The sequence below is a fragment of the Salvelinus fontinalis genome, chromosome 19, assembly GCF_029448725.1.
Source record: "Salvelinus fontinalis isolate EN_2023a chromosome 19, ASM2944872v1, whole genome shotgun sequence".
Classification (NCBI taxonomy): domain Eukaryota; kingdom Metazoa; phylum Chordata; class Actinopteri; order Salmoniformes; family Salmonidae; genus Salvelinus; species Salvelinus fontinalis.
In genome coordinates, this window is record NC_074683.1 from 3125168 (window position 1) to 3152508 (window position 27341).

Sequence of the window (27341 nt, forward strand, 5' to 3'; positions counted from 1 at the left end):
TCGAGGCACAGATCTGGGGCTAGGGTACCAAAACATTTCTGCAGCATTGAAGGTCCCTCAGTCAAGCATTTGTAAGGTCCCTCAGTCAAGCATTTAATTTCAAGCACAGATTCAACTACAAAGACCAGGGAGCTTTTCAAATGCCTCATAAAAAGGGCAGTGATTGTTTGATGGCTAACAATAACAAATCTGACATGAATATCTTTAATCTTCATGGTTTAGTTAATAATTATGCTGTGCATTATGTATTAAACCAACAAGACACCTCAACGATATTGTCGTCATTCTGAACTGAGCTGCAGGACAGGAATTTAACTGCTCAGGGATGTTACAATGAGGCCATTGGTGATTGTAGGGCAGCTACAGAGTTCAATGGCTGTGATGGGAGAGAACTGAGGATGGATCAACAGCATTGTAGTGACTCCACAATTATGACCTAAATTAAATGAAACAAAGAACACAAATATACAAATGGAATAAATGTTTTGTCCTATATTCAAAGCCCTATGTTTGGGGCAAATCCAACACACTACTGAGACACTGCCTCCTTATTTTCAAGCATGGTGGTGGCTGCATCATGAAATGGGTATGCTTGTCATCAGCGAATACTGGAGAGTTTTCAGGATGGGGCTCAGCACAGACAAAATCCTAGAGCAAAACCTGCTTCAATCTGCTTTAAACCAGACACTGGGATTAATTTACCTTTCAGAAGGATAAATAACCTACAACACAAGGACAAATATACACTGGAGTTGCTTACCAAGAAGACAGAGGCCAAGTTACAGTTTTGACTTAAATCTGCTTGACAACGTATGGCAAGACTTGAAAATTGCTGTATAAACCATCTTGATAGACCTTGACTAATTTTGAAAAGCATAATAGGCAAATATTGCACAATATAGGTGTGCAAAGCTCTTTGAGAGTTACACAAGTAGACTCACACAGACTTGCTGCCAAAGGTGTTTCTAATATGTATGGACCCAGGGAATTTAATAATTATGCAACTAATATATTTTATTACATTTAAAAAATATATATATTTGTATTTTATTTTTTGCGTTTTTCTTCCACTTTGACATTAGAGTATTTTCTGTAAATTGTTGATAAAAAATAATTTAATACCACTTTGCAACACAAGAAACTGTGAAAAAATCCAAGGGGTCTGAATAGTTTTGAAAGGCACTCACTGTATGTGTCTCAACTGGCCAAAGTGTGCCTGTCACAATCATGTCTCGGTGGGGCACGTACCCTAGATATGATCTGTACTGTATGAGTAAACGCATCTTGCTCATAAACACATACAGCTACGATAATATGAATTATTTGGTAATGGTTTGAATAATGTATGGAAGCATCCTGGGAGGTGGAACTGTGTGGAGCCCAGGATCATATTCATTAGGGCACAACGTAGCAAAACATTTTGCAACAGAAAAGAAACATCAGTATTTTTTATTGTAAATTCGTTTTCTTCCGTTTGGAGCCTAATGAACACAAACCGGCTATTGTCTCTCCCCTCTGCAGGGCAGTTAATCTCACTGATTTATTATTATTTCTGCACTTAACAAGAAACGTAGTAACAATGTCATGTACTGTTATGCCATCGTTGCCTGAGTGAAAGCAGCCAACGACTCAACCTGTGAGGAAGCCAGTGTTGTGGTGAAGATATTGTGCTGCTATGCTGTGTTCTGGCACCCTCTGTTGGAAGATGGACCACACTACATCCAACAATCTGACCGCTCCCAGATTATTCATACTGTGTGTGTGTGCCAGTCAGTATGTTTGTTTGTATAGGCTCAGCTCATGTTCATTTTTGAAGAAGAAAAAGTAGAAAGTAGATACTTGAGTTCTAATAGTTTGGGATAAAAAGCACCACTATGTAAGGCTGTTTGTCCTTCATGATAGTTGATGCAATGGATTACAGATATTTACCTGACATACTTCTAAAGCAAATGTTGGAAGAATCTCTACGATGGATTTTCACACATACTCAACTGAACAGCACTCCCCTCCCCAGGTGCCCCCCCTCTGTGGACCCCCCTAGTGTGACCACCTGCGGTTGGTTCAGGAGGAATCCCCTCCACCCTGCACCGAGGACCAGTTACGACCTGCGGGAGCGCATCTGCATCGGCAGTATGACGACCATGGAAACAGCCGTGTACCAGAAAGTGCCCACTGACGACGCTGAGGCTGAGATGCTGGCTAGCGCTGATCTGGACGACATGAAAAGTAAGACACACAAACACACACACACACACATAAACAGAGAGAATTGACCAGTCCCCCACTGGTCAACCACTCTAGCCAACCATCGGGCTGGAGAGCTGACCCCCAGCAGCCCTAATCAGACACACCTGATTCTACTAATCAGCTGCTTCTCGGTACCTTGATTAGCTGAATCAGGTGTATTTATGTAGGGCTGGAGCAAAAGCCTGCACACCCAGCTCCTGGAGGCGGGTTGACCACCCATGCATGGCATAGCCCCTGTTTTCTGAAAGGCATACATTTTTTTGTTTGTGCTGGTTCAAATTAACCTAGACCATACCTTGCGACTTGGAACTTAGTAAATACATTTTACCCAAACTCTCGGTTCCACAATCGGCACCTTGACGGACAGGGAGGACAAAACCCAGTCAGCATTCTTCATACCTCACAAAAACAGTTTGCTCCATGCTGCAGTTGCCTTCCCAGTTGTTCTGCGGGGGAAGATTGAAGGGATAAAAGTACAGGGATAAAATATCAATCATAAATCACTTACCCCACATACAGCATGATGTACTAATGCCACAGTACACAAAAATAAAATGCTGGGTTAAAAACAGCCCATTCTGTTGTAACGTAATGTAACAAAATGTGGAAAAAGTCAAGGGGTCTGAATGCTTTCCGAATGCACTGTATTTATGACAAGGGGGATTGAGGAGATAATAGACATTGTGTCACCTTATATTGCCAAATAGAATATCCCCAAAACATTGTGAGAAATAAACAAATGCTATATAGTGGTTTGGGCTAATGTGAAAACATAAACCAACTAATGGTCCGCTCATAGAAGTTTATGATAAGTGATCATTCATTAAAGTAAAGTTTAGCTACTTACCAGTTGGATAACTGTCCATTTGGCAAAGCAGGAACAGGTTTGTGTCTCCAATTCCTTTTTGGAATACAGAAAATGTTTCCAGGACACCAGAGTTTTTGTTGGCAGCAAAATCCCTGTGATCGCAAAAGCAAACTAACTGCTCCTCATCATCAATAAGTTAACTCCATGTCTGTAACAATTGTAGTCACATATTAGAATTCTCTCCAGCACAAACATTCCTCATTTGTAGGCATTGGAGCGCAATTGCCACAACTGTACCACCAGTCTGTGTTGATGCTGGGAATGGGTTGGGGCTCCAGACCAATAGCTCACATAGAACAGATCTACCTTTTCTTAAACTTGCTTTCAATGAGAATGACAGATCTATAACTCACATTTCTATGTGGATTTTGTTGGGTTTCCCAAAAAGTTACATATTGCAGCTTTCAGTATCCTCAATACTTCTACTTTTTTTTATCAGTAACGTCAAACTCCATATAAGGGCATATCGTGACGTTTCCCCCACGAGGGCTCTCATATGCAGTTGTTATCCATCTCTGCTGTTGTGGTAGTTGGTGACATAAAATAATGATATAAAATAACACAAATATTTTAGGTGGAAAATTCCCTGACTTAAAACTGATACAAAATAGCTCATTCGGACATACGCTTTCAATAAGACAATTCATTTATCCACAGTTCGCAGATTTGTGAATCATGCATTCGCTGACAACGGAGCAGACTGAGGCCTGCATCCAGCAATGTCACGAGTCACGTGATCTGTTTTTGCAGCTGTCTCTCAGTTCTGCATTCCAGAGAGAGAGAGAGGTACTGTATTATTGTAGATCAGGGTTCATCAACTAGATTCAGCTGTGGGCAGATTTTCCCTTAAATGGAAGGTCAGGGGGCCGGAACATAATTACAAATCATTTGTTGACTGCAAATTCACCGCAAGAATCCCAAATAGATATAATATTCGACTTAAACATAATCATTTCAAACCTTGTTTACATTTGTATACTATTATGCGTGGGAATATTTTGGAATATATTTCCAAAATTAAAATAACTTGGGAGCCAGTGGGGGAACCCTGCCGTAGAGCATGTACCTGAAGGGAAAAAGTGTAGATAAAAATGCAATTGTAGGGCATTATTGATTTAAAAATATATTACACATCTGTCTAATAATATTATCTGTGTGTTATTCTATTTAAGGTATGTTGTTTATATACAGTACCAGTCAAAGTTTGGACACACCTACTCATTCAAGGGTTTTTCTTTATTTTTTACTATTTTCTACATTGTAGAATAATAGTGAAGACACCAAAACTTTGAAATGACACATATGGAATAATGTAGTAACCCAAAAAGTGTTAAACAAATCAAAATATATTTTAGATTCTTCAAAGTAGCCACCCTTTAACTTGATGACAGCTTTGCGCACTCTGTCAACCAGTTTCACCTGGAATGCTTTTCTAACCGTCTTGAAGGAGTTCCCACGTATGCTGTGCACTTGTTGGCTGCTTTTCTTTCACTCTGTGGTCCAACTCATCCCAAACCATCTCAATTGGGTTGAGGTCGGGTGATTGGGGAGGCCAGGTCATCTGATGCAGCACCGTCACTCTCCTTCTTGGTCAAATAGCCCTTACACAACCTGGAGGTGTGTTGGGTCATTGTTCTGTTGAAAAACAAATTATAGTCCCACTAAGCGTAAACCAGATGGGATGGCGTATCGCTGCAGAGTGCTTTGGTAGCCATGCTGGTTATGTGCCTGGAATTCTAAATAAATCTAAGACAGTGTCACCAGCAAAGCACCATCACACCTTTTAGTAGTGCTTTCTTTGCAGCAATTTGACCATGAAGGCCTGATTCACACAGTCTCCTCTGAACGGTTGATGTTGATGTGTCTGTTACTTGAACTCCATGAAGCATTTATTTGGGCTGCAATTTCTGAGGCTGGTAACTCTAATGAACGTATCCTCTGCAGCAGCGGTAACTCTGTGTCTTCCTTTCCTGTGGTGGTACTCATGAGAGCCAGTTTCATCATAGCGCTTGATGGTTTTTGCGACTGCACTTGAAGAAACCTTCAAAGTTCTTGATATTTTCCATATTGACTGACCTTGGCTAACCTGATGTCTTAAAGTAATGATGGACTGTCGTTTCTCTTTGGTTATTTGAGCTGTTCTTGCTATAATATGGACTTGGTATTTTACGAAATAGGGCTACCTTCTGTATACCCTCCCTACCTTGTCACAACACAACTGATTGGCTCAAACGCATTAAGAAGGAAAGAAATTCCACAAATACATTTTTAACAAGGCACACCTGTTAATTGAAATCTGTTCCAGGTGACTACCTCATGAAGCTGGTTGAGAGAATGCCAAGAGTGTGCAAAGCTGTCATCAAGGCAAAGAGTGGCTACTTTGAAGAATCTCAAATATAAAATATATACACTTTTTTGGTTACGACATGATTCCATATGTGTTATTTAATACTTTTGATGTCTTCACTATTATTCTACAATGTAGAAAATAGTAAAACGTTAAAAAAAAAACTTGAATGAGTAGGTGTGTCCAAACTTTTGACTGGTACTGTATATATAGGGTGAGCGACTCTCTTTATTTTTATGACAAATAAATGGGTAGCACTCCCTGGCCCATTCCACGATCCCTGGGCAATAATTAACAGAAGAGATCAGTTGCTGATTCTCCTTGACAGCAACCCTGCCCCAGTCCCTTCCTGCTTTTACCCACCCAGCAAGGGAAGCATTGACCAGATGCTCAGACCAGATGGAAATAGAATAAGAAACAGGGCACCCACTATGAAACAGACAGGCTATCAGATGTAGGCGATAGGACAGTAAGATGTCAGGCTATAGCACATATATCCTATAACTCATATCCGTTCCACCTCCTCCCCGTCACTTTCCACTCCGACGAGTCCATATTGTCATTCAGTCACAGCTCACAGCAGTATATTTGTGGTTTACAATGATAGTTTGATGTTTGATGATTGTTAACTTGCATTATGTATGGAAAGCCCTAGCATAGTTTAACAGGACATAACTTTAAAACATAGAGGATGTACTGTAGCACTGCATTTGAATCTAGTGCTATAGCTTTCATGATAACCATTTGAAATGTTCACAGAGATTTGGCCTATCTTGCCCATGGCACTGTGAGTTCCATTGCCCCACTGAGTGAGAGTGTACTAGTTCATTCACTGAGAGTAACATGGCTGATGTGGGTTACCAGTGACCCTGCTTGGTAATGCTAGAGAGCATAGTTGTGGATTACTAGTGACTATGCTTGACAATGTCACAGAGCAGGATTCTTTTGAAGCTTCACCAACTGGTGCTTATGTTCAAAATGCCTCTAAGCAAGTGAAACACATGTTCACGCACGCACGCACGCACACACTGTAAACACAGGTTTGAGGAAAGGTCAGTGTTCAGCTCAGGTACCCGTTGTGGGCGGAGAGTGGCAGACTATTAGAAATAATCACAGTTTCCATGGAGACCTGTGCTGGAGACTATTGCTATTGCTCCAAAGCAGAGTACCATGCTGTGTAACAGCAGTATGCCTACTGTTTGTCTGTATGTGACTGTGCCTCTGTGTCTGTTACGGAATTATGATTTTCTCTGATGTGTGGATGTTTTCTGAGAGAAGAAGAGAGCCATCACGTCAATGTTTTCCTCTTGAGCCTCTGATTCAGCCTTGACTCTGCTCTTCCCTCACCCCACCAGCATGCCCCGCCCCAGCCAAGTGTCCATCCCAGGATCAATGGACAGCCAGCGTCACGGAAACGGGTGAATTGGCCCAATAGATTAGAGAGAGGTCTGAAAAAAAGTGGATCAGTTTGTGTCAGTATTTCCTTTTGGAATGACAGCTCGAGCCCCCTGTTACTCTTGCTGTGGGAACAGCACGGGGGGGCCTTCAGAGCTTTACACTTCTGCCTGCTCAAGCCTGCGCTGCCTGAGGCTGTACCACTAACTCTACTACCGACACCACTTACACCTCCGTCTGCGCCGATGGGAGGATAGCATCAGTGTGACATTTCTCTTCCGCTTTTGAGGACGATTGGGGCAAATTAGGAGTACGCTGAGAAGATAAATATCTGTTTTTAGTCTTTTTTTGTCTGACTTTTTCTCCAACACTTTTTTCCTCATTTCCATTCTTCGTACTCCATAGGTTATCCTTACTTGGTCGAGTGGATTTCCAGCGACAACAGCTAGTCCAGAATAGGACCTATAGAATCAACTCTGTGGCAGCCAGCGAGAAAATGCCTGCCAAGAAACATTCAAAACCTCCACCTGAGCTCATAGTAGTCTGCAGAGTGGACATAGCGTTTTGGTAACCAGCAGCCACTACTCCAGCTTTGCTTGTGCTCCAGCTCCTGTTTCTGACGAATAACACAGAAGACGCCCAGGCTTGGCTGACAGCTAACACCAATCCCTCGGCGAGAGACGGCAGGCGAGAAATCGCCAAAACTCTGGATGAGCAGGGCACCCACCTGGAGCAGGGTGGGAAGGAGGCACCACAGACACCGGTGCCGACCCAGGAGATAACAGACCCAGTGGGGCAAGAGAACAAGGGACCACCAGCCCCCTCTTCGGAGGTTATTGGAGACAAACACCCCTATTCAGAAGGGACCAACACCAAGGCAACCACCAACGTTCACTGACCAGGGACATTGGACACCTCACCCCAGTGTCCCCCTGTGCTCCTCCGGCATAGCGAGGGAACAGAGGTTGTGTGCCGCGCCTCTAAGTTCAACATGGTGGGCTTGGAGGACTTTGAGGAGTTTGTTTTTGATTTCGATGACTATGACCTGCTGGAGTCCATCCATGACCACATTGGGTCCCCTGAGAACCCAGAACCCTTGGAGCACATCCGTAAGTACCAGGGCTCCCACCCCCCAAGGGAAGCAGTGTGTGGCCATGGAAGAATGGACAACACTTTACAACAAATTGTTAAATTAACACTGAAAGTGTGAACCCGGGTAGACACTGAACAGTGTTGATTTAACACACTGCTTTGTGCTTGTTGCATTCATCCATTTTCACCGAGTGAGATCCTAAGTGAATATGTTATCATAGGCATTTAATTATTTTATAGTTAATTAATACAATTAATGAAAACCCAATTGATGGTTAAATTAACCAATGTTTGGGTAATCTGAACAACACAACATGTTGGGTTATTTACAGAACCTGACACATATATGTGTAATTCCTATTGAAATCCAGCCAGCGTGTTCATAACCAATGTTTGGAACGTTTTATCACCCGCAACCTGCATTCAGAATGTCTGCCACGGTCAGGAAGATTGCAATATGAGACTACCTAAAGCATCTAACAACCATTTCAGTAATGGGTGCAATAAGTCCAAGTAACATAATTGGATTAGTTTAGAAAATATTTATAATTTATATTTGAGAAGTAATAAATCAATCAAAACATAGATATTGAAACAAACAGTTGTGAAACTCAACCTGCAATAGAGCATCCTGGGAAATATGATAATGATGGGTGTGGCTTTTTTTCAACTCTGGTTATTAACACCAAATAAAAAGGTTATGTTAAACCAATAAGCGTCAATTCAACACTTACAGCGTTATTTGTTATGTTTAGAGTGTCAGCCCTCTAAATAAGGCCTTATGAAATACATATTGTGTTTTATTAATAACATACTCGCTCAGGATCTCACTCTGTGAAGATTTTGAAACTGTCTGAATGCAACAACCATGTCTCTGTCACTATCAAATGCAGTCATGGGTGGTAACTCTACTATTCACTTGAAAGGCAAGGCTCTCTGCAAAATAAGAGTTTTCACCAAGCAGGGTGTTAAAGGTCATGAAGAGTGAAAATCATGTTTTTCATGAAATGTGATGATATTTGGATGAAACCATGACCAAAGTATAAAAAATGACTGTTGCTTGAACTTTGATCGTAAAGTTACTGGTCCCCTCCCCCATTTGAAACACTTGGATTCAGGAGGTGGGATTATTATCACCATCATTCTCATTTTAATTCAGCAATGGTAACATGATATTCTCTTACCTAATTTAAATAAGGACCGCCTTGTAACCAACATATTAATTGTATGGAGCGATAAATACAAGCTAATTTCTGCCAATGCTTGGTTGGCCTGGCAGTGGGTAAATCAAAGCTTACTCAAGTCTTGGGTCATGTGTGAATTGGAACCCTCTCTATCCCTCGCTGTCCCCTGCTAAACTATTGATCATGTGGCCCCCGTTCGGTCCTGGGCCCCTCCTTTACTGGAGCGGAAAGAAATCCCATTGACAAACTATACTGTTGTTTTTATGACTGGCATTGGATTTGGACACTTCTGCAGTAGTGCTGTGAGGGTTATCTCGGTGCTGGTCGCAAGGACAGTGTGGCACTGGTGTCCAATGACGACCAGAATGGACCCAAAGAGCTCATCAGAGAGTGAAAGAGGGAGAACAGGGACAGGTGTCATCTGTTTTCTGGTTCATCATCTGGTTTCTTTGCTTGACTTTGGTGATGGCTCTCTGCCCCTGTGTATAGATAATACATACTGAATATACATTACACCTTCTACTGGGTTCATATAGGGGCCACAAGTGGTTTACCTAAGGGATATAACTAGCTACAGAGCATTCCCAGAGATACAAAAGAGAAGGGACAAGGGTTACTAATGGGCCCATAGAAGAGTCACCTATTGATCCTTCACAACCACTTCAAATTGCAAACCTTGCTACTGGAGGAAGCTTGTGGTCGACTGTGTTGCAGCTGAAAGATGATGTTGATTGATCAATATCTCAATTGTCCTAATTGGGAAAGTCACGCTGCCGCCAGGAATTGACGATATACAAGATGTATAAACCACATATACACACTACTCACTAAAAGAGGGGCTACAGAGAGAGCAGTGGGGGAATACAGAATAACATGAGTTCCACACTAAGGGGCAATAGAGGATTTACAGAGGGTGAAGCTTCATGGGGTGCTACAGAGGACATTGGAGAGACAGACACTGGTCGCTTACTATGGCAAATAATTGGGGTTACCGAGGGCATACACTATGTTCACAACTGTGTTAATCTGTATCAAATCTTTTCCATCCAGACTGGTAATTGTAGAATCGAAAACAAAGGGGGCAGAGAGGGAGAAAAGTGGGGTTGTCGAGGGCATACTCATTGGCACAAATAGGGCACAGAGAGAGAGAAGTGGGGTTATGTAGGGCATAGGAGGGGGCATAGAGTGGGTATTAGAGGGGCACAGAGTGCAGATAGGGTCTACAAACGGGGCATTCAGAAGCTACTCAAGATCACAGGCAATACTTTGGGAAGTTATGATGACTTGAATTCACATGTACATACAAAAGTTACATGCATATTGTAGCGACCTTAACCCAACACCTATAGACCTCATCAAGAGGTTCAGATCTTTTGACGCAATGGCTAAGATGTTGGGTTGACAGTTGTTGGACCCGGGTTCAAATTCCATGTTGGGGATACCCCACAAATTTGCACTGGAAAAGTGTTAACACCATCATCAAGGGGTTATTTTCCTCCAATAAGTGTTAATTCAACACTTACAGAGTTCATTATTATGTTTAGAGTGTAGGGTCTCAAAATAAGGCCTTATGAAATAGATTGCAATAAAATATAATGTTAATGACAACATTCACTTAGGATTGCACTTGGTAAAGTTCATAGGACTGAACAGTAATGAATGCAACAACCGTGTCTCAGTCACTAACAAATACAGTCATGGGTGGTAACTCTACAATTCACTTGAAAGGGAAGGCACTCTGGGAAATATGCAAATAAAGCTTTACTAAGCAGTGTATTAGTTCAACACTGTTCTGTGTCTATATGAGTTCATTCAACACTGGGGAATTTGCTGCGCACTTTACGAGTAGCAGAATAACTTTTACTTAGTTAGCAAAGCTCAGAGCGAGTCCAGCCAAAGGGTGTCTCTTCCACTTCAATACCAAGTTACCCCTGGGATCCCTCCCAAACCTGTTAGCATAGAGCGTTTGTTATGTTGATTATATTGTCTGAACAACACCACAGAAAGAAGAATGAAAGAATAGAAGGATGGAGGGAGGAACTTGAGGTCAGAGGGATGGAGGATGAGAGAGGGAACAACCTGTTTCCTAGACTTTGTTTATGGCACACTCTGTGGTGGGTGTGACTACAACACAACACAAAGCAGCTGAGGCCTAGAGGTGGTTTGGCCAGGCCTTCTCCCCAGAGTGTCTGCAGAACCAGCCCTTTGATTGGCAGTGTAACTAGCATCTACCCCCCCCCCCCCCCCCCCCCCACACACACACACACACCCTTGTCCTTAGAGCATCCTCTTCCTCGTTCCACCCACATTGCCAGGCCCCGCTCCTAAGGAGTAGACAGCATCAATTACGCAAAATTCAATAAAATATGGTTTGTGGTCTGAAGAGCTTAAAATTGAATCAGGCTTTTTTATTCTCTAAAGTTCTGTGGTGGGCGAAAAACCACCCACAATAAGGAGCCGTCTGTTTGCCTAGCTCCTCTGTTACCCCATGTACCTATTGTGTGCCGTGTTTTCTATTTGCTCTTTATTTCCCGTGGAAACTTTAAAGGGGTAATCGACAATCATGATATTTACCCATTGAAGTACCCTGTCAGAACCCAAAATATAAGCTTGTTTTGGTCCAATGTTTGTAAGCTAAAGTAAATGTAAATTAACACTAAAGCCTCAAAACATGAATTTGAGAGTGGTTACATTTCTCCAGCCCTATCCCGCAGCTTTTTACTGAAACAGAGTGCGCTTTGTTATTGTTTCAACTGCTTATTACGCTTTTAATAAACATCTATAATCAGATTGATTTATTATGCTCTGTCATAAGACATAGCTCCCCCATAGAGACAGTACTCAGCCAGTCTTTTGCCTAGTACAGTACAACACAGGTTGTATAACACATTTGACATAACAGTTGTGATATTTGCAAAAACAAAATGTGACACCGCACAACGGTTGTGTTGTGCAGACAAATAAAAACACATGCCTCATACAACCTGAGTGTGTACGATACTACGCCTTCGAGTGAACACAGTTCACCTTTTCTGCAGCTGACCTCCCAGTGTCATTAATCATTTCTCCTGTTGTTGTGCTTTAAGGTCACCGATTCGAGGACAACCCTGGAGTGAGGCGTCACCTGGTGAAGAAGTCATCTCGATGCCAGCTCCTCCAGACCACCAACAGCTCTTCTCAACTGTCCAGCGTGAAGAAGAAAAGGACGGCTGACAAGAAGACCCATGAGGTGAGAGATCAGACTCCACGGCACCAGTTGATTGATTAATTGACTAATTGGAAATATTAAATCAGTGAAAATATATGATCTTCCTACTAATTGTTGTCACGACATACTGTAGGCCTAAGCCCTCAGTCATAACACTCAGAAGATATATTTTGAGACTGTATAATCTAATCATTGACCTTTGGAACGTATTTTCGAACTTTGTGTACTATTTCTATCAAAGTGTTATCTTAGTAGCTCCCTTGTATCCCATTCGTATGATGTCATAGTCTGGCAAAGGAGTGATCGCTGTCTCTTTGGTCCCTTTAATGTTCCAGGAAGGTTGGAGCTAACATCGACTCTATTAGCTTGCTGTGTGCTCCAAGAACATTCCTTGTAGAAACATTTAATTAAGTCTCCTACAGTGCAAAGCACATATGTCAATTAGACCAAAATACAACTTTTTCCTTAGACCTAATAAGAAAACATTCTGCTTTACTTCATAGACTTTAATATAATTGAATTTGACATTTTTCCATTCAATAGATCCAATAGATTTTCAACTTTTTTCTCAGTTCTTGAACAAAAAAGAAAAGAAAAAGAGTAGATGAGCCATATGTGAAGTGATGGAGAACTAGGTGTCTGTTTGGTCTCTATAGGTGTTTGTGGAACTCAATGAGCTGATAGTGGATAAGAACCAGGAAATGCGCTGGAAGGAGACGGCCCGTTGGATCAAGTTTGAGGAGGACGTGGAAGAGGAGACAGACCGCTGGGGGAAACCCCACGTGGCTTCGCTTTCCTTCCGTAGCCTGCTGGAGCTCCGCAGGACCATCACACATGGTGACGCCCTCACCACACACACAAACACACAAGCAGTCACAAATATACTATTGATAAAACTTTGAAATTCCACTACAATAGATAGTAAATCTGTGCCATTCACTCTCCCCCTGCCATCCCACAAAAGGTGCCGTCCTTTTGGACCTGGAGCAGACCACCTTGCCTGGGATTGCTCACCTGGTGGTGGAGACCATGATCATCTCAGACCAGATCAGAGCGGAGGACCGTGCCAACGTGCTCCGCGCCCTGCTGCTCAAACACCAGTGAGTGGTCAGCTGCCCAGGCTTTAGCTCAGAGGGCTATCCCACATAAAATAAGACGCCACATCCTCTTATACAGTGCATTCGGAAAGAAGTCAGACCCCTTCACTTTTTTTTTCTAAAATTGATTAAATATTATTTTTTTCTCAACAGAATACCCAATAATGACAACGTGAAAACCGGTTTTTAGATTATTTTGCAAATGTATAACCCCCCCCCCCCCCCCGGAAATTCCTTATTTGTGTAAGTATTCAGACCCTTTGCTATGAGACTCGAAATTGAGCTCACACCTCTGGAGAGACCTGAAAATAGCTGTGCAGCATCGCTCCCCATCCGACCTGACAGAGCTTGAGAGGATCTGCAGAGAAGAATGGGAGAAACTCTCCGAATACAGGTATCGTCATACCCAAGAAGACTCAAGGCTGTAATCGCTTCCAAAGGTGATTCAACAAAGTACTGAGTAAAGGGTCTGAATACTTATGTAAATATGATTTTACATTTGCAAACATTTCTAAAAACCTGTTTTTGCTTTGTCATTATGTGATATTGTGTGTAGATTGATGATAATTATATATATTTTTTAAATCTATTTTAGAATAAGGCTGTAGCGTACCTAAATGTTGAAAAAGTCAAGGGGTCTGAATACTTTCTGAATGCACTGTACTAGAGGTCGACCGATTATGATTTTTCAATACCGATTATTGGAGGACCAAAAAAGCCGATACCAATTAAATGGACAATTTATTTATTTGTAATAATGACAATTACAACAATACTAAATGAACACTTATTTTTACTTAATATAATACATCAATAAAATCAATTTAGCCTCAAATAAATAATGAAACATGTTCAATTTGGTTTAAATAATGCAAAAACAAAGTGTTGGAGAAGAAAGTAAAAGTGCAATATGTGCCATGTAAAAAAGCTAACGTTTAAGTTCCTTGCTCAGAACATGAGAACATATGAAAGCTGGTGGTTCCTTTTAACATGAGTCTTCAATATTCCCAGGTAAGAAGTTTTAGGTTGTAGTTATTATAGGAATTATAGGACTATTTCTCCCTATACAATTTGTATTTCATATTCCTTTGACTATTGGATGTTCTTATAGGCACTTTAGTATTGCTAGTGTAACAGTATAGCTTCCGTCCCTCTCCTCTCCCCTACCTGGGCTCGAACCAGGAACACATTGACAACAGCCACCCTCGAAGCATCGTTACCCATCACTCCACAAAAGCTGCGGCCCTTGCAGAGCAAGGGGAACAACTACTCAAAGTCTCAGAGCGAGTGACGTTTGAAATGCTATTAGCGCGCACCCCGCTAACTAGCTAGCCATTTCACATCGGTTACACCAGCCTAATCTCGGGGGTTGATAGGCTTGAAGTCATAAACAGCTCAATGCTTGAAGAGCTGCTGGCAAACGCACGAAAGTGCTGTTTGAATGAATGCTTACGTGCCTGCTGTTGCCTACCATCGCTCAGACTGCTCTATCAAATATCAAATCATAGACTTAATTATAACATAATAACACACAGAAATACGAGCCTTTGGTCATTAATATGGTCGAAACTATCATTTCGATAACAAAACGTTTATTCTTTCAGTGAAATACGGAACCGTTCCATATTTTATCTAACGGATGGCATCCCTAAGTCTAAATATTGCTGTTACATTGTACAACCTTCAATGTTATGTCATAATTATGTACAATTCTGGCAAATTAATTACGGTCTTTGTTCGGAATAAATGGACTTCACACAGTTCGCAACGAGCTAGGCGGCCCAAACTGCTGCATATACCCTGACTGCTTGCACGGAACGCAAGAGAAGTGACACAATTATCCTAGTTATAAGAAATTCATGTTAGCAGGCAAAATTAACTAAATATGCAGGTTTAAAAATATATACTTGTGTATTGATTTTAAAGAAAGGCATTGATGTTTATGGTTAGGTACACATTGGTGCTTTTTTCGCGAATGCGCTTGTTAAATCATCAACAGTTTGGCGAAGTAGGCTGTGATTCGATGAGAAATTAACAGGCACCGCATCGATTATATGCAACGCAGGACACGCTAGATAAACTAGTAATATCATCAACCATGTGTAGTTAACTTGTGATTATGTTAAGATTGATTGTTTTTTGTAAGATAAGTTTAATGCTCGCTAGCAACTTACCTTGGCATCTTGCTGCCCTCGCGTAACAGGTAGTCAGCCTGCCACGCAGGCTCCTCGTGGAGTGCAATGTAAGGCAGGTGGTTAGAGCGTTGGACTAGTAACCGGAAGGTTGCAAAAACGAATCCCCGTGCTGACAAGGTAAAAATCTGCCGTTCTGTCCCTGAACAGGGCAGTTAACCCACCGTTCCTCAGCCGTCATTGAAAATAAGAATGTGTTCTTAACTGACTTGCCTAGTTTAAATAAAGGTGATTAAAAAAAAGAATCGCCCACAATCGGTGTCCAAAAATACACATTACCGATTGTTAGGAAAACTTGAAATCGGCCCTAATTAATCGGCCATTCCGATGAATCGGTCGACCTCTACACTGCACATAGTTTATGTTGCTGGTAGTTACTCTCCTAGAGGCCTATGAAATGTGACTGGAAGGTTGAATCATGAATTTCCGTATGCACTGTATACAATATATGACCTCAAGTTTGTTTATCATCATCCCTAAGTCTCCATCAGATCTCATACAGAGAATGAAAGACCATGACTCTGTCCCAAATGGCACCATATTCCATATGGCAGGGCTTTCTAACCCTGTTCCTGGAGAGCTACTGTCCTGTAGGGTCAGGACGGTGGATCCAACCCAAATCTAGGTCACCTCCAACCCTAATATAGGTCACATGATTCTAATAATCTGCTGGTTAATAAGATGAATCAGGTTAGTTACAACTGGAGTTGGAGCGAAACTCTACAGGAGGGTAGCTCTCCAGGAACAGGGTTGGAGAGCCCAGCCCTACCTAGTGCACAATGGGCTCTGCTTCTGGTCAAAAGTTGTGAACTATTTAAGACATAAGGTGCCATTTGGGATGCATATAGTGATTACAGTTAGGGATGTTGGACCTACAACCAAATGATAGAATATGTAGTGGGAGATCAATAGTAAATAGCAGTGATTAGTACCCTACATAGCCCAATTAAAACATTTTTTTAAATCTCACTTGACACAGATGTCAATCTCAATGAGACTTCCCTGGTTAAATAAAGGATCTCACTGTTTTAAATCATCACAAACAATTTAAATCATTTCGGTCCTAGATGAAAATACTGAAGAGTATCACCCAAACGGCAACCGCCCCATTCACCCTCTGCCCCTCCAGCCTCCATTGCTTTATCTATCCAGTCTCCAATTAGTCCTTTTGAAGTGTTTCTTGGTAAGCTCTTTTGTTGGTTTATCTATCTATTTATCTACAGTGCATCACCATGTGTTCTTTACCGCCACAGCACATTTGCCCCAACAGTGCTGCTGCATTGGCGGCACATGATAGAGTTCAACAAGCCTTATATATAGGGAGAAAATACTTGATGAATGTCAGCAGTCAATTTGAATTTAAGGCTGAGGGATGAGCAGTATGAGTACATGAATAAAGGATAGAGGAGGACTTTTCCTATGTGTATTTTGTTGCCTTCAATGTGGTAGCTTGCAATAGTTGAATACAACCCAGGAAGTCGCCTTAAGTTGGGACACAGGCCTATGTGGCCTCATTCCAACATACGCATGCATAAACACACACACAAGCATGCACACGCACTTTTCAAATTTGTGTGTTATCTGTTTCTGTACTCAGATTCAGTTTTCCTAGGCCCAGTTTGGTCCCTAGGCCCAGTTTGGTCCCTAGGCCCAGCTTGGTCCCAGCTCCCGACACAAGCCCTCCAGTAAAGAAGAGGACGGAATGGTACCATGTTTGACCATAACAGTAGTCACCTTGCATGGTGTCTTGAGGTACTCTGTGGTGGAACATTAATGGTTTGCAGAGACTCAACAGCCATGGTTTTCTTACTAATGTTGTGGTGTGTTCCTGGGTTTGCTTCAAGCGATCATCCATTTTTATCTAAATGGTATGTATGCCTTTTGGATGATGGGATCAAGTAATGGCTACTAGGCCTATTGTGGTGTCTGAAGTTGATCGATTGTTGTGTTATATTAGTGTGTTCTTTTATACCTGTTGCTACTATGCTCTTTGATGTTTAAATTGGTACAGGTCACCATCTACACATTTCAGAGTCAGAAAGGACATTATGAAAATAGTGTCAGTATGGTCTCTTATGGAAAACAAACTTGTTTTTTCATTTTGACAGTGAAGCTTGAGAACAAATGTACTTGCAGTTATATTTATCCCAGACATTGTTGTCAAAACATGGGTTGTGGCTTCATCCCAGAAATGGAACCTGCCTAGTCTGTCTCTTATGGTGCCAAGTGCCAACCTCCCTGTAAGCCATGTTACACCAGGGGTCAGTGACAAGTCACCTGGCAGTCTTTCGCCAACCATAGAGCGAACTCTAGGCCAGATTGAACCATTGTCAACCATTTAGACAGATTCACTACAAGTGCACCGCACGCACACACACACACACACACACACAGACAAACACATTTGGTTGAATATATTAAACTATGTCTCTCTCCCTTCCTCTCGCTCTCTCTCTCACACACACACACACACACACACACACACACACACACACACACACACACACACACACACACATTTGGTTGAACATATTAAACTATGTCTCTCTCCCTTCCTCTCGCTCTCTCTCTCTCTCTCTCTCACACACACACACACACATACACACACACACACACACACACACACACACACACACACACACACACACACACATTTGGTTGAATATATTAAACTATGTCTCTCTCCCTTCCTCTCGCTCTCTCTCTCTCTCTCTCACACACACACACACACACACACACACACACACACACACACACACACACATTTGGTTGAATATATTAAACTATGTCTCTCTCCCTTCCTCTCGCTCTCTCTCTCTCTCACACACACACACACACAACAGACGGTCATCAACACTCCGCCACCAGGCCTCGTTGCACACACCCCGTCAGTTGCAACCTTTCGGCAACATTTTCCACCATGTCACCAGCTGCTTTCCATGGGAAAAGCCTTCTAATTGGCTGAGCCAGTCCAAGATAGGAATTTATGATGTGGAAAGAAATACATCAAGGTGGCTGTAGAATTTAGCTCATCGCTTACTCAGTCCCGTTTAAAGATTCTCTGGGCGCTGCTTGAGCACAATTCTGTGTGGTGGCACACCTTGTTCTTTTGTTTTGTTGAACTATTGTGTCCAACTCGGGAGACGGGTAACAAGACCAAACGGACCTAATGATGGAGGTGATGTCACCTCTGGACCGGAGTGTGAGTGTGATTAAACTGTCTGTGTGCTGTGAGGGGCCTGGTCACACACACGCAAGCAAGCACACACACACACACACACACATTGCTGTCTTGTTAAGAGGAGCACACCTAACACAATCCAATGTGTTCCATGGAATACATAGAAAACCACCAGTGTGTCACCCACTTGATTAGGTTGAGTCAATAAAAAAGACAGTCTTCATAACATATCCTTAATAAGAGTCTTCATAACATATCCTTAATAAGAGTCTTCATAGCATATCCTTAATAAGAGTCTTTATAACATATCCTTAATAAGAGTCTTCATAACATATCCTTAATAAGAGTCTTCATAACATATCCTTAATAAGAGTCTTCATAACATATCCTTAATAAGAGTCTTCATAACATATCCTTAATAAGAGTCGTTAGACAGTATGTAGAGGATATGGAGGATTTGTTTATTTTGATACTGACTCCAATTAATAACTATCATCCACTTCTTGAATGGACGCAATACATTCTAACATCGCAGTGCATAATAACCACTTTATATTGTATAGCAACCTGCATGAAGTTCCAGTCTTATTGCATGGCAACTCCCTACTGTAATACAACCTCCTGTATCTCCTGCTTCCAGCCACCCCAACGACGAAAAGGAGGGCCTCTTCCATCGCAACCACTCTAGTAACAGCCTTCAAGGCAGCTTCCACCGCAACCACAACCACGTTCCCAACACTGCGCTGCCCCTTGTGGCCGAAGACCACGCAGCGGTCCACCACCACCACCATGACAACAAAGCACCAGACCATGACAAAGAGGTGTTTGTGAGCTTGTTTATGAGTGGCGTGGGCAAAGTGTTGTTTTTTTGTTTAGTCTTGTGCACATCTATAGGCTGGAGTGGAGATGTATGTTTAAAGGCCCAATACAACCATTTTTTATCTCAATATCAAATGATTTTTGGGTAAAAATTAAGTACCTTACTGTGATTAAAAAAATAAATAATAATAATTCAAAAAGAAACAAGAATAGCTTCTCAGCAAAGAGCCATTTTTCAAGCAACATTTCTCTAGGACTGTCTGGGAGTGGTATGAGTGGAGAGTGGAAAACTGAAAACAAGCAGCTGTTATTTGCAGCGGTTTGGAATTCTCTTATTAGGCTATTAACTCATTTACTGCCTGGTGATGTTACCAGGCAGGCTAAAACTCCATCCCACCAAAACAGGCTGAAATTTCAGGCGGTCGTTTCAGCTCTTACACTAACAGGATATTATCATCATTTTCACAATTTCACATTATTATTACAACCTCATAGTGTGGAAGTACAGTATATATAAAATAGGAAAATCCAATTTTAAGAGTGCGCTGGGCCTTTAAAGCTTTTGGTCCGATACTGTTAGCCTTTTGGATATTTGTGTCTGCGTCTTTGTGTCTTAGTTACAAGCCTGAATATTTATTCAGATGGACATATACACCTCTTCTTGGCTCAATGGCCTTGTCCAATTCCATTGAAAACAAACAAAGAATGGTCTGAGTAGATGATTTCAAGTTCTGAGGCACAGAGATATTGCTAAAATTCCACCTTGAAATGGAAATACAATACTGTATGTCATATTCAATTTTTTTCTCCATTGTATAGTACTGTATATCACACACACTGAGTGTACAAAACATTAGGAACACCTACTATTTCCATGACAGACTGACCAGGTGAATCCAGGTGAAATCTATGATCCCTTTTTGATGTAACTTGTTAAATCCACTTCAATCAGTGTAGATGAAGGGAAGGAGACAGGTTAAAGAAGGATTTGTAATGCTTGAGACAACTGAGACATGGATTGTGTATGTGTGGTTTTTCACACTCAGCAGTTTCCATTGTGTATAACACATGGTCCACCACCCAAAGGAAATCCAGGAAACTTGCCACAACTGTGGAGTCAACATAGGCCAGCATCCCTGTGGAGTGCTTTGGACACTATATAGAGTCCATGCTCTGATGAATTGAGGCTGTTCTGAGGGCAAAAGGGGTGCAACTCAAAATTAGGAAGGCGTTCCTAATGTTTTGTACACTCAGTGTATATTAGAGTGTACAAACAAATCTGAGATATGCGTCGAGTTCAGTAATGCAGCCACAGTGGGAAACAGAAAAACACAGATATTGCTTGGAATCAGAGACAACAAAAAAATTCCCATTAGCCACTCCACCCACATGAGATGAATGATGTTCTTAGTCAGCTTACAGGTGCTCCTTGTTAAAACTTCTTGATGCATTAACTGTGAAACTTTAATGTTCCCCATGGCTTGAAACTTTGGCAAATTTAAAACAGCTCATAAAAATCTGAAACTCCAGTCGTATTAAAATATTTGAAAGTGATTTTACCATTTTGTACTTTTGTCACTGGCGTTGTGTTGATTTGTGTCTGCAGATGAATGTCAGATAGACACTGTACGACTGTTCGAAGTTCCTAACAGTCTGTAAAATGTAGGGTTTGGATCAACTAATGCCAAGGAGAGAGCCTGTGGATGTTCTGTGACTGTCTGGCAAAGCTTTTGTTTAGCACAGGCCTTACACAGACTTAGCATGAAATACATCCTTATGTTTACGCTTCACCTGTTAACATTTCTCTGGTTTGTGACTTCAGAAATCACATCACCCCCCCCTGCCGACGGCTCACGACCATCAGGTTACCAAACACACAAAACTCTTAGCCAAGATTCCCAAGGACGCCGAAGCAACCGTGGTCTTAGTGGGTAAGCCCAAGGAGTATATATACAGTACCAGTCAAAAGTTTGGACACACCTACTTATTACAGGGTTTTTCATTATTTTTACTATTTTATACATTGTAGAATAATAGTGAAGACATCAAAACAATTAAATAACAGATATGGAATCATGTAGTAACTAAAAATATATATTTTATATTCTTCATAGTAGCCACCCTTTGCCTTGATGACAGCTTTGTATACTCTTGGCATTATCTCAACCAGTTTCATGAGGTAGTCACCTGTAATGTATTTCAATTAACAGGTGTACCTTGTTAAAACTTAATTTGTGTAATTTCTTTCCTTCTTAATGCATTTGAGCCAATTGGTTGTGTTGTGACAAGGTAGGGGTGGGTGGTATACAGAAGATAGGCCTATTTGTTAAAAGTCCATATTATGGTAAGAACAGCTCAAATAAGCAAAGAGAAACGACAATACATCATTACTTTAAGAAATTAAGGTCAGTCAATCCGGAAAATGTCAAGAACTTTAAAAGTTTCTTCAAGTGCAGTCGCAAAAAACATCAAGCGTTATGATGAAACTGGCTCTCATGAGGACTGCCGCAGAAAAGGAAGACACAGAGTTACCTCTGCTACAGAGAATAAGGTCACCTCGGAAATTACAGCCCAAATAAATGCTTCACGGAGTTCGAGAAACAGACACATCTCAACATCAACTGTTCAGAAGAGACTGCGTGAATCAGGCCCTCATGGTCGAATTGCTGCAAAGAAACCACTACTAAAGGACACCAATAATAAGAAGATACCTGCTTGGGCCAAGAAACATGAGCAATGGATATTGGACCGGTGGAAGTCTGTCCTTTGGTCTGAGGAGTCCAAATGTGAGATTTTTGGTTCCAACCACCGTGTTTTTGTGAGATGCAGAGTAGGTGAACTGATGATTTCTGCGTGTGTGGTTCCCACTGTGAAGCATGGAGGAGGAGGTGTGATGGTGTGGGGGTGCTTTGCTGTTGACAGTGTCAGTGATTTATTTAGAATTCAAGGCACACTTAACCAGCATGACTACTAAAGCATTCTGCAGAGATACGCCATCCCATCTGGTTTGAGCTTAGTGGGAGGAAAAGCAGTCAACAAGTGCTCAGCATATGTGGGAACTCCTTCAAGACTGTTGGAAAAGCATTCCATGTGAAGCTGGTTGAGAGAATGCCAAAAGTGTGCAAAGCTGTCATCAAGGCAAAGGGTGGCTACTTTGAAGAATCTCAAATATATTTTGATTTCTTTAACACTTTTTTGGTTAATACATGATTCCATATGTATTATTTCATAGTTTTGATGTCTTCACTATTATTCTACAATGTAGAAAATAGTAAAACATGAAGGAAAACCCTTGAATGAATAGGTGTGTACAAACGTTTTACTGGTACTGTATGTGTGTGTGAAACATGCATTTGGATGTACTGTACATTTATTTTCAGGGCTACATTTGCCTGTGTATTGCTCTGTACGTTCACATGTCAGCCTTAAGGCGGTGTACCAGATTTAATTTCTAATTGGCACAACTCACCTCTCCACTGACAGTAATAGCAGATGTGTGGTGCAATTTTTCAGGCAAAATGGCTTGCCCTGGAAACACCCATTGGCTGCATTATTAGCCTAGCTTGCCTTCCTTAGCCCTCACCAATTACCCCTTACCTATTAGCATTAGCATTGTTTCCAAAGATCCTCAACTGTGTGTCATTCCTCAGGGTGTGTGGAGTTCTTGGAGCAGCCGGCCATGGCCTTCATCAGGCTGAGTGAGGCGGTGCTGCTGGAGTCGGTCCTGGAGGTGCCGGTGCCAGTCCGTTTCCTCTTTGCCCTGCTCGGCCCCGCTCAGTCCAACATGGACTATCACGAGATCGGACGTTCCTTCTCCACCCTGATGTCTGACAAGGTAGCTGACCTGGAAAAAAACATGACACAGAACTTTTCCCACAATTCCTCTCAGCTGTAAATGGTACAAATAGTACAAACATTTAAGTCTGGTTTCCCAGACAGATTAAAAGTCCTGGAAAAAATTGAGGCTTAGTCTGGGTCAGTGAGGTCTTGTAGACCATTGCTCATCTCTTCAAAACATCCCCAGAACTTCCACGAGGTGGCTTACTTCGCGGACGACCGGCAGGACCTGCTGAACGGCATCAATGAGTTCCTGGACTGCAGCATCGTTATCCCCCCGTCGGACGTGGAGGGCAAGGACCTGCTAAAGACGGTAGCCTCCTTCCAGAAGCAGATGCTGCGCAAGAGGAAGGAGAGAGAGAACATTAAGAAGGGCCTGACCCATGCCACCCCCGGGACAGACCAGGAGACCAAAGGTGATCATAATTGTATTTATTTCTGTATTTTGTTTGCAGCCCTTTGGAGTTCCCCAGGAGTATATTGAAAAACACAGGCTTACTGTATGTGTAACCGTTTGTCTGCCTGTTTCACTGCACTGCAGAGGTGAGCCAGGACGAGCAGGAAGAGGAGGACCAGGAGGTGGACCCCATGAAGCGGTCGGGCGTCCCCTTCGGAGGCCTCATCCATGACATCAGGCGACGCTACCCACGCTACGCCAGTGACATCAAGGATGCCTTGGACTCACAGTGCATTGCCGCCATCATCTTCATCTACTTCGCAGCCCTCTCGCCCACCATCACCTTCGGAGGACTGCTGGGTAAGAGAGCTTTGCGGCACATATTTGTTTTCCTTCTACCTCAAGAATGTGATTCAACGACTTTTCAGAACAAACAATGAAATGTTTGCTAGCTGTCCTAACAGGATGTGTACTCCATAAAGTGCTAGCTAACTAAATAACCAGCTAGCTTGATATAACACCCCATTGCCAAAAACGTTTGCGACAACATAGCTAGCTGTTTTTCACAATTTACTTGTACCTCTAGATGTCACTGTAGGTTTTAGATACTGATTAGTTCACTAATATTGTACAATATTCAATAGTGTTCTCATTAACTAGAGAGTAGCTGTTACTGAATGAGAAGATACATAAAGGAAGTTTAAAAACTACAGCTCAGTCAATATCCTTCCACCTTTCCAATTAACAGGAGAGAAAACAGAGGGCATGATGGGAGTGTCTGAGCTTATCATCTCCACGGCGACCCTGGGGGTGCTGTTCTCGCTGTTGGCCGGACAGCCCCTGCTCATCATTGGATTCTCAGGTCCGCTGCTGGTGTTTGAGGAGGCTTTCTACAAGGTGCCTGAAAATAAACACATTTACAGCAGGGCGATGGTGGACAAGAAATCATCCGAAAATCATGATTATTAAAAGCATTTTAAAAAGAGGTCTTAAGAGTGTTAGATATGTGTATCTAATAGGCTACTTCATGTTGCACAGCCCATTTGAAACCCCATTTGCCCCGGTTTGGAGAATATTAAATATCTCTTTCACTCTTCCATTCTCACTCCCTTTCTACCTCTCTTTCTCCCTTCCTCCCTATCTCTTCGTCTCTCCCTCCCTCTTCCACCCTCAGTTCTGCCAGGCCCAGGGCTTTGAGTACCTGACTGGCCGTGTGTGGATCGGCTTCTGGCTCGTCTTTATAGTGCTGTTGATAGTAGCGGCAGAGGGCAGCTTCTTGGTCAAATACATCTCACCCTTCACCCAGGAGATCTTCGCCTTCCTCATCTCACTCATCTTCATCTATGAGACCTTCTCGAAGCTCATCAAGGTAAAACCATTGGGCAATGTTTTACATGAGGACAGTCTGATACATCAGATGTGGTATTTAGCCTTTTTCCTTCTTCCAGGTATTCCAGGAGCATCCTTTGATGAGAAGCTACCCGCCTGCTCTCAGCCTGCCCGGTATGGACTTCATCAACCCCACAGACCCCGGGGGCCCGGTCCTAAACCAACCCAACACAGCCTTGCTGTCTCTCGTCCTTATGCTTGGCACCTTCTTTGTGGCCTTCTTCCTCAGGAAATTGCGCAATAGTCGCTTCCTGGGCGGGAAGGTAACCTATGGCAGCCATTTTCTCAGAAACCCCTCATTTGTTTCCTCTGGGCTCATTTCAATCAAACGTATAGGTTTTGGTCCAAGTGTTTCTCCCTTACTAATAACAATAACAATGTTATCACAAAATGCAGAATGAATATAGGCTTCCTATTTTACACCGACAGTATACAGTATAATCTATACTAGTGACCCTATGATCTGGAGAGTGTTCTGTTTTATCATGTGATCCCCCCCCAGGCCAGAAGAATCATCGGAGACTTTGGCATCCCCATCTCCATCCTCTTCTCTGTACTGTTGAGTTACTCCATCCCCGACACGTACACCCAGGTAACCATAACTGCCGTTGCCAACACCTACATCTGTATATGTGACCGACCGGCCTGATTCGGTCTTAAGTTGCAAAATTTGAAATTGTGTTTTTTACATTGGATAAAATTTGAGATTTATAAATTAGAGCTATAAAATGGTATAGCATACACTGCAGTTGAGGAACAATGGGAAAGTAATTCTGCTTTGAAAGTTGATAAAATGGCCCTTGAATGTTTTGGTACACATACTGGAGAGCTCTTCTTTGTCTACACCCATTCGGCATCGTTCACACCCTCTTAAGCTTTAGCCCCACCCATCTATGTGAGGCCATGTACTAAACAACCAAAGATTTCAAGACTAAAGGCTGGTTTATACTACGGGTCTGTTCGTAAATTTAATCTGGAGTGCGTTCGTAAACTCATAGTGCTGTCAGATCGTCTATTTGTAAATTCAAAGCGTTTTGCTCTCGGAGCGTTCAGATCGCACACTGGACGCTCTGGCCCAGGTGAAGGGTTGATTCGAGCGTTCTGCCCTAGTAGATAGGCAGAGCGAATTTACCAGCTATGTCTATCGACAGTTGTCACAGTGACATCATGAACATTCTATTTAAATGGTTACTTGCATACTGGAGTATTTTGTTTAGACATGTAGCCTGCTAGCTAAACAATGAACCACAATCCCAACTCATAACGTTACTACCCTGCATGAATCTGCAGGTAGCTAACCAACCAGGATCAATGTTAGCTAGCTAACATTAGGCTATTATTAGCAATGTAAATGGCTCTGAGATATGAATAATATTTCTACACCGATCATACATGTAACGTTAGACAGCCAGCTAACGTTAGCTGGCTAGCTAACATAGACTTTAACTTGAAATGAAAATGACTTACTGACAAAATTAGAAAATCTGAAAATGTAAATTATCTGAAAATGTAGCTACATAGACTATCTTACCATATACATAGATGGACGCTTCACCATCTCTGTCACGGATGCCATGGTTTCCCTTAGTTTGAAGATATAATCTGGAGGCAGGTTTTTTACACACCAGTGTGTTCTCTTTTCGACTCCGTCTACATATTTGCAATCAAACGTCAGAATTTTCTCCGTCTCCTTACCTATCATAGTCTATTTCCACTGATTTTCAAAACTCGGTCCTCCAGACAGAAAGTGGAGAGCAACCCTTATGCAGTTCTACTACGTGATATCTTTCAAAAATGCAGGGTTAGAAAGGATTACCTACACATACTGACCAGCTCGTGTTATAGACAGAAGCGCGCTACTTGGCAGACCAATCCGAAAACATCTCTCAGGATGTCCATCCCACTCATTATCTCAGCCAATCATGGCTAGCAGGAAGGTTGCTGACTTTTTCCCTGGCTAAACCAATTAGGCTCATAATTTAACAATTGTATTCATATTTACAAATGGCTTATAAGTTCATTATTAATGCACATGAAAGTTTGCATGTTCCAGAAGGCATTTCTGCCCCCAAAAAAGTTTACGTTCAA

The 27341-nt window shown here is 42.1% G+C and overlaps 1 protein-coding gene across 4 annotated transcripts in view; it reads left to right on the forward strand.

The window, feature by feature from the left end:
* The window catches only part of LOC129816153 (anion exchange protein 3-like), a 105434-nt gene that overhangs the window by 61223 nt on the left and 16870 nt on the right, over nt 1–27341 (forward strand). For all 4 annotated transcript variants that reach the window (XR_008753532.1, XM_055870374.1, XM_055870375.1 and 1 more), the window contains 13 exons: nt 2015–2226; nt 12220–12362; nt 12998–13178; nt 13306–13441; nt 19452–19632; nt 21453–21561; nt 23281–23465; nt 23655–23883; nt 24009–24224; nt 24613–24761; nt 25039–25233; nt 25313–25516; nt 25756–25845. Coding sequence is in view for 3 of the 4 variants with exons in the window: in XM_055870374.1 (XP_055726349.1) it covers nt 2015–2226; nt 12220–12362; nt 12998–13178; nt 13306–13441; nt 19452–19632; nt 21453–21561; nt 23281–23465; nt 23655–23883; nt 24009–24224; nt 24613–24761; nt 25039–25233; nt 25313–25516; nt 25756–25845 (2230 nt within the window). In the remaining variant the exon portion in view is untranslated. The remainder of the gene's footprint in view (nt 1–2014; nt 2227–12219; nt 12363–12997; nt 13179–13305; nt 13442–19451; nt 19633–21452; nt 21562–23280; nt 23466–23654; nt 23884–24008; nt 24225–24612; nt 24762–25038; nt 25234–25312; nt 25517–25755; nt 25846–27341) is intronic.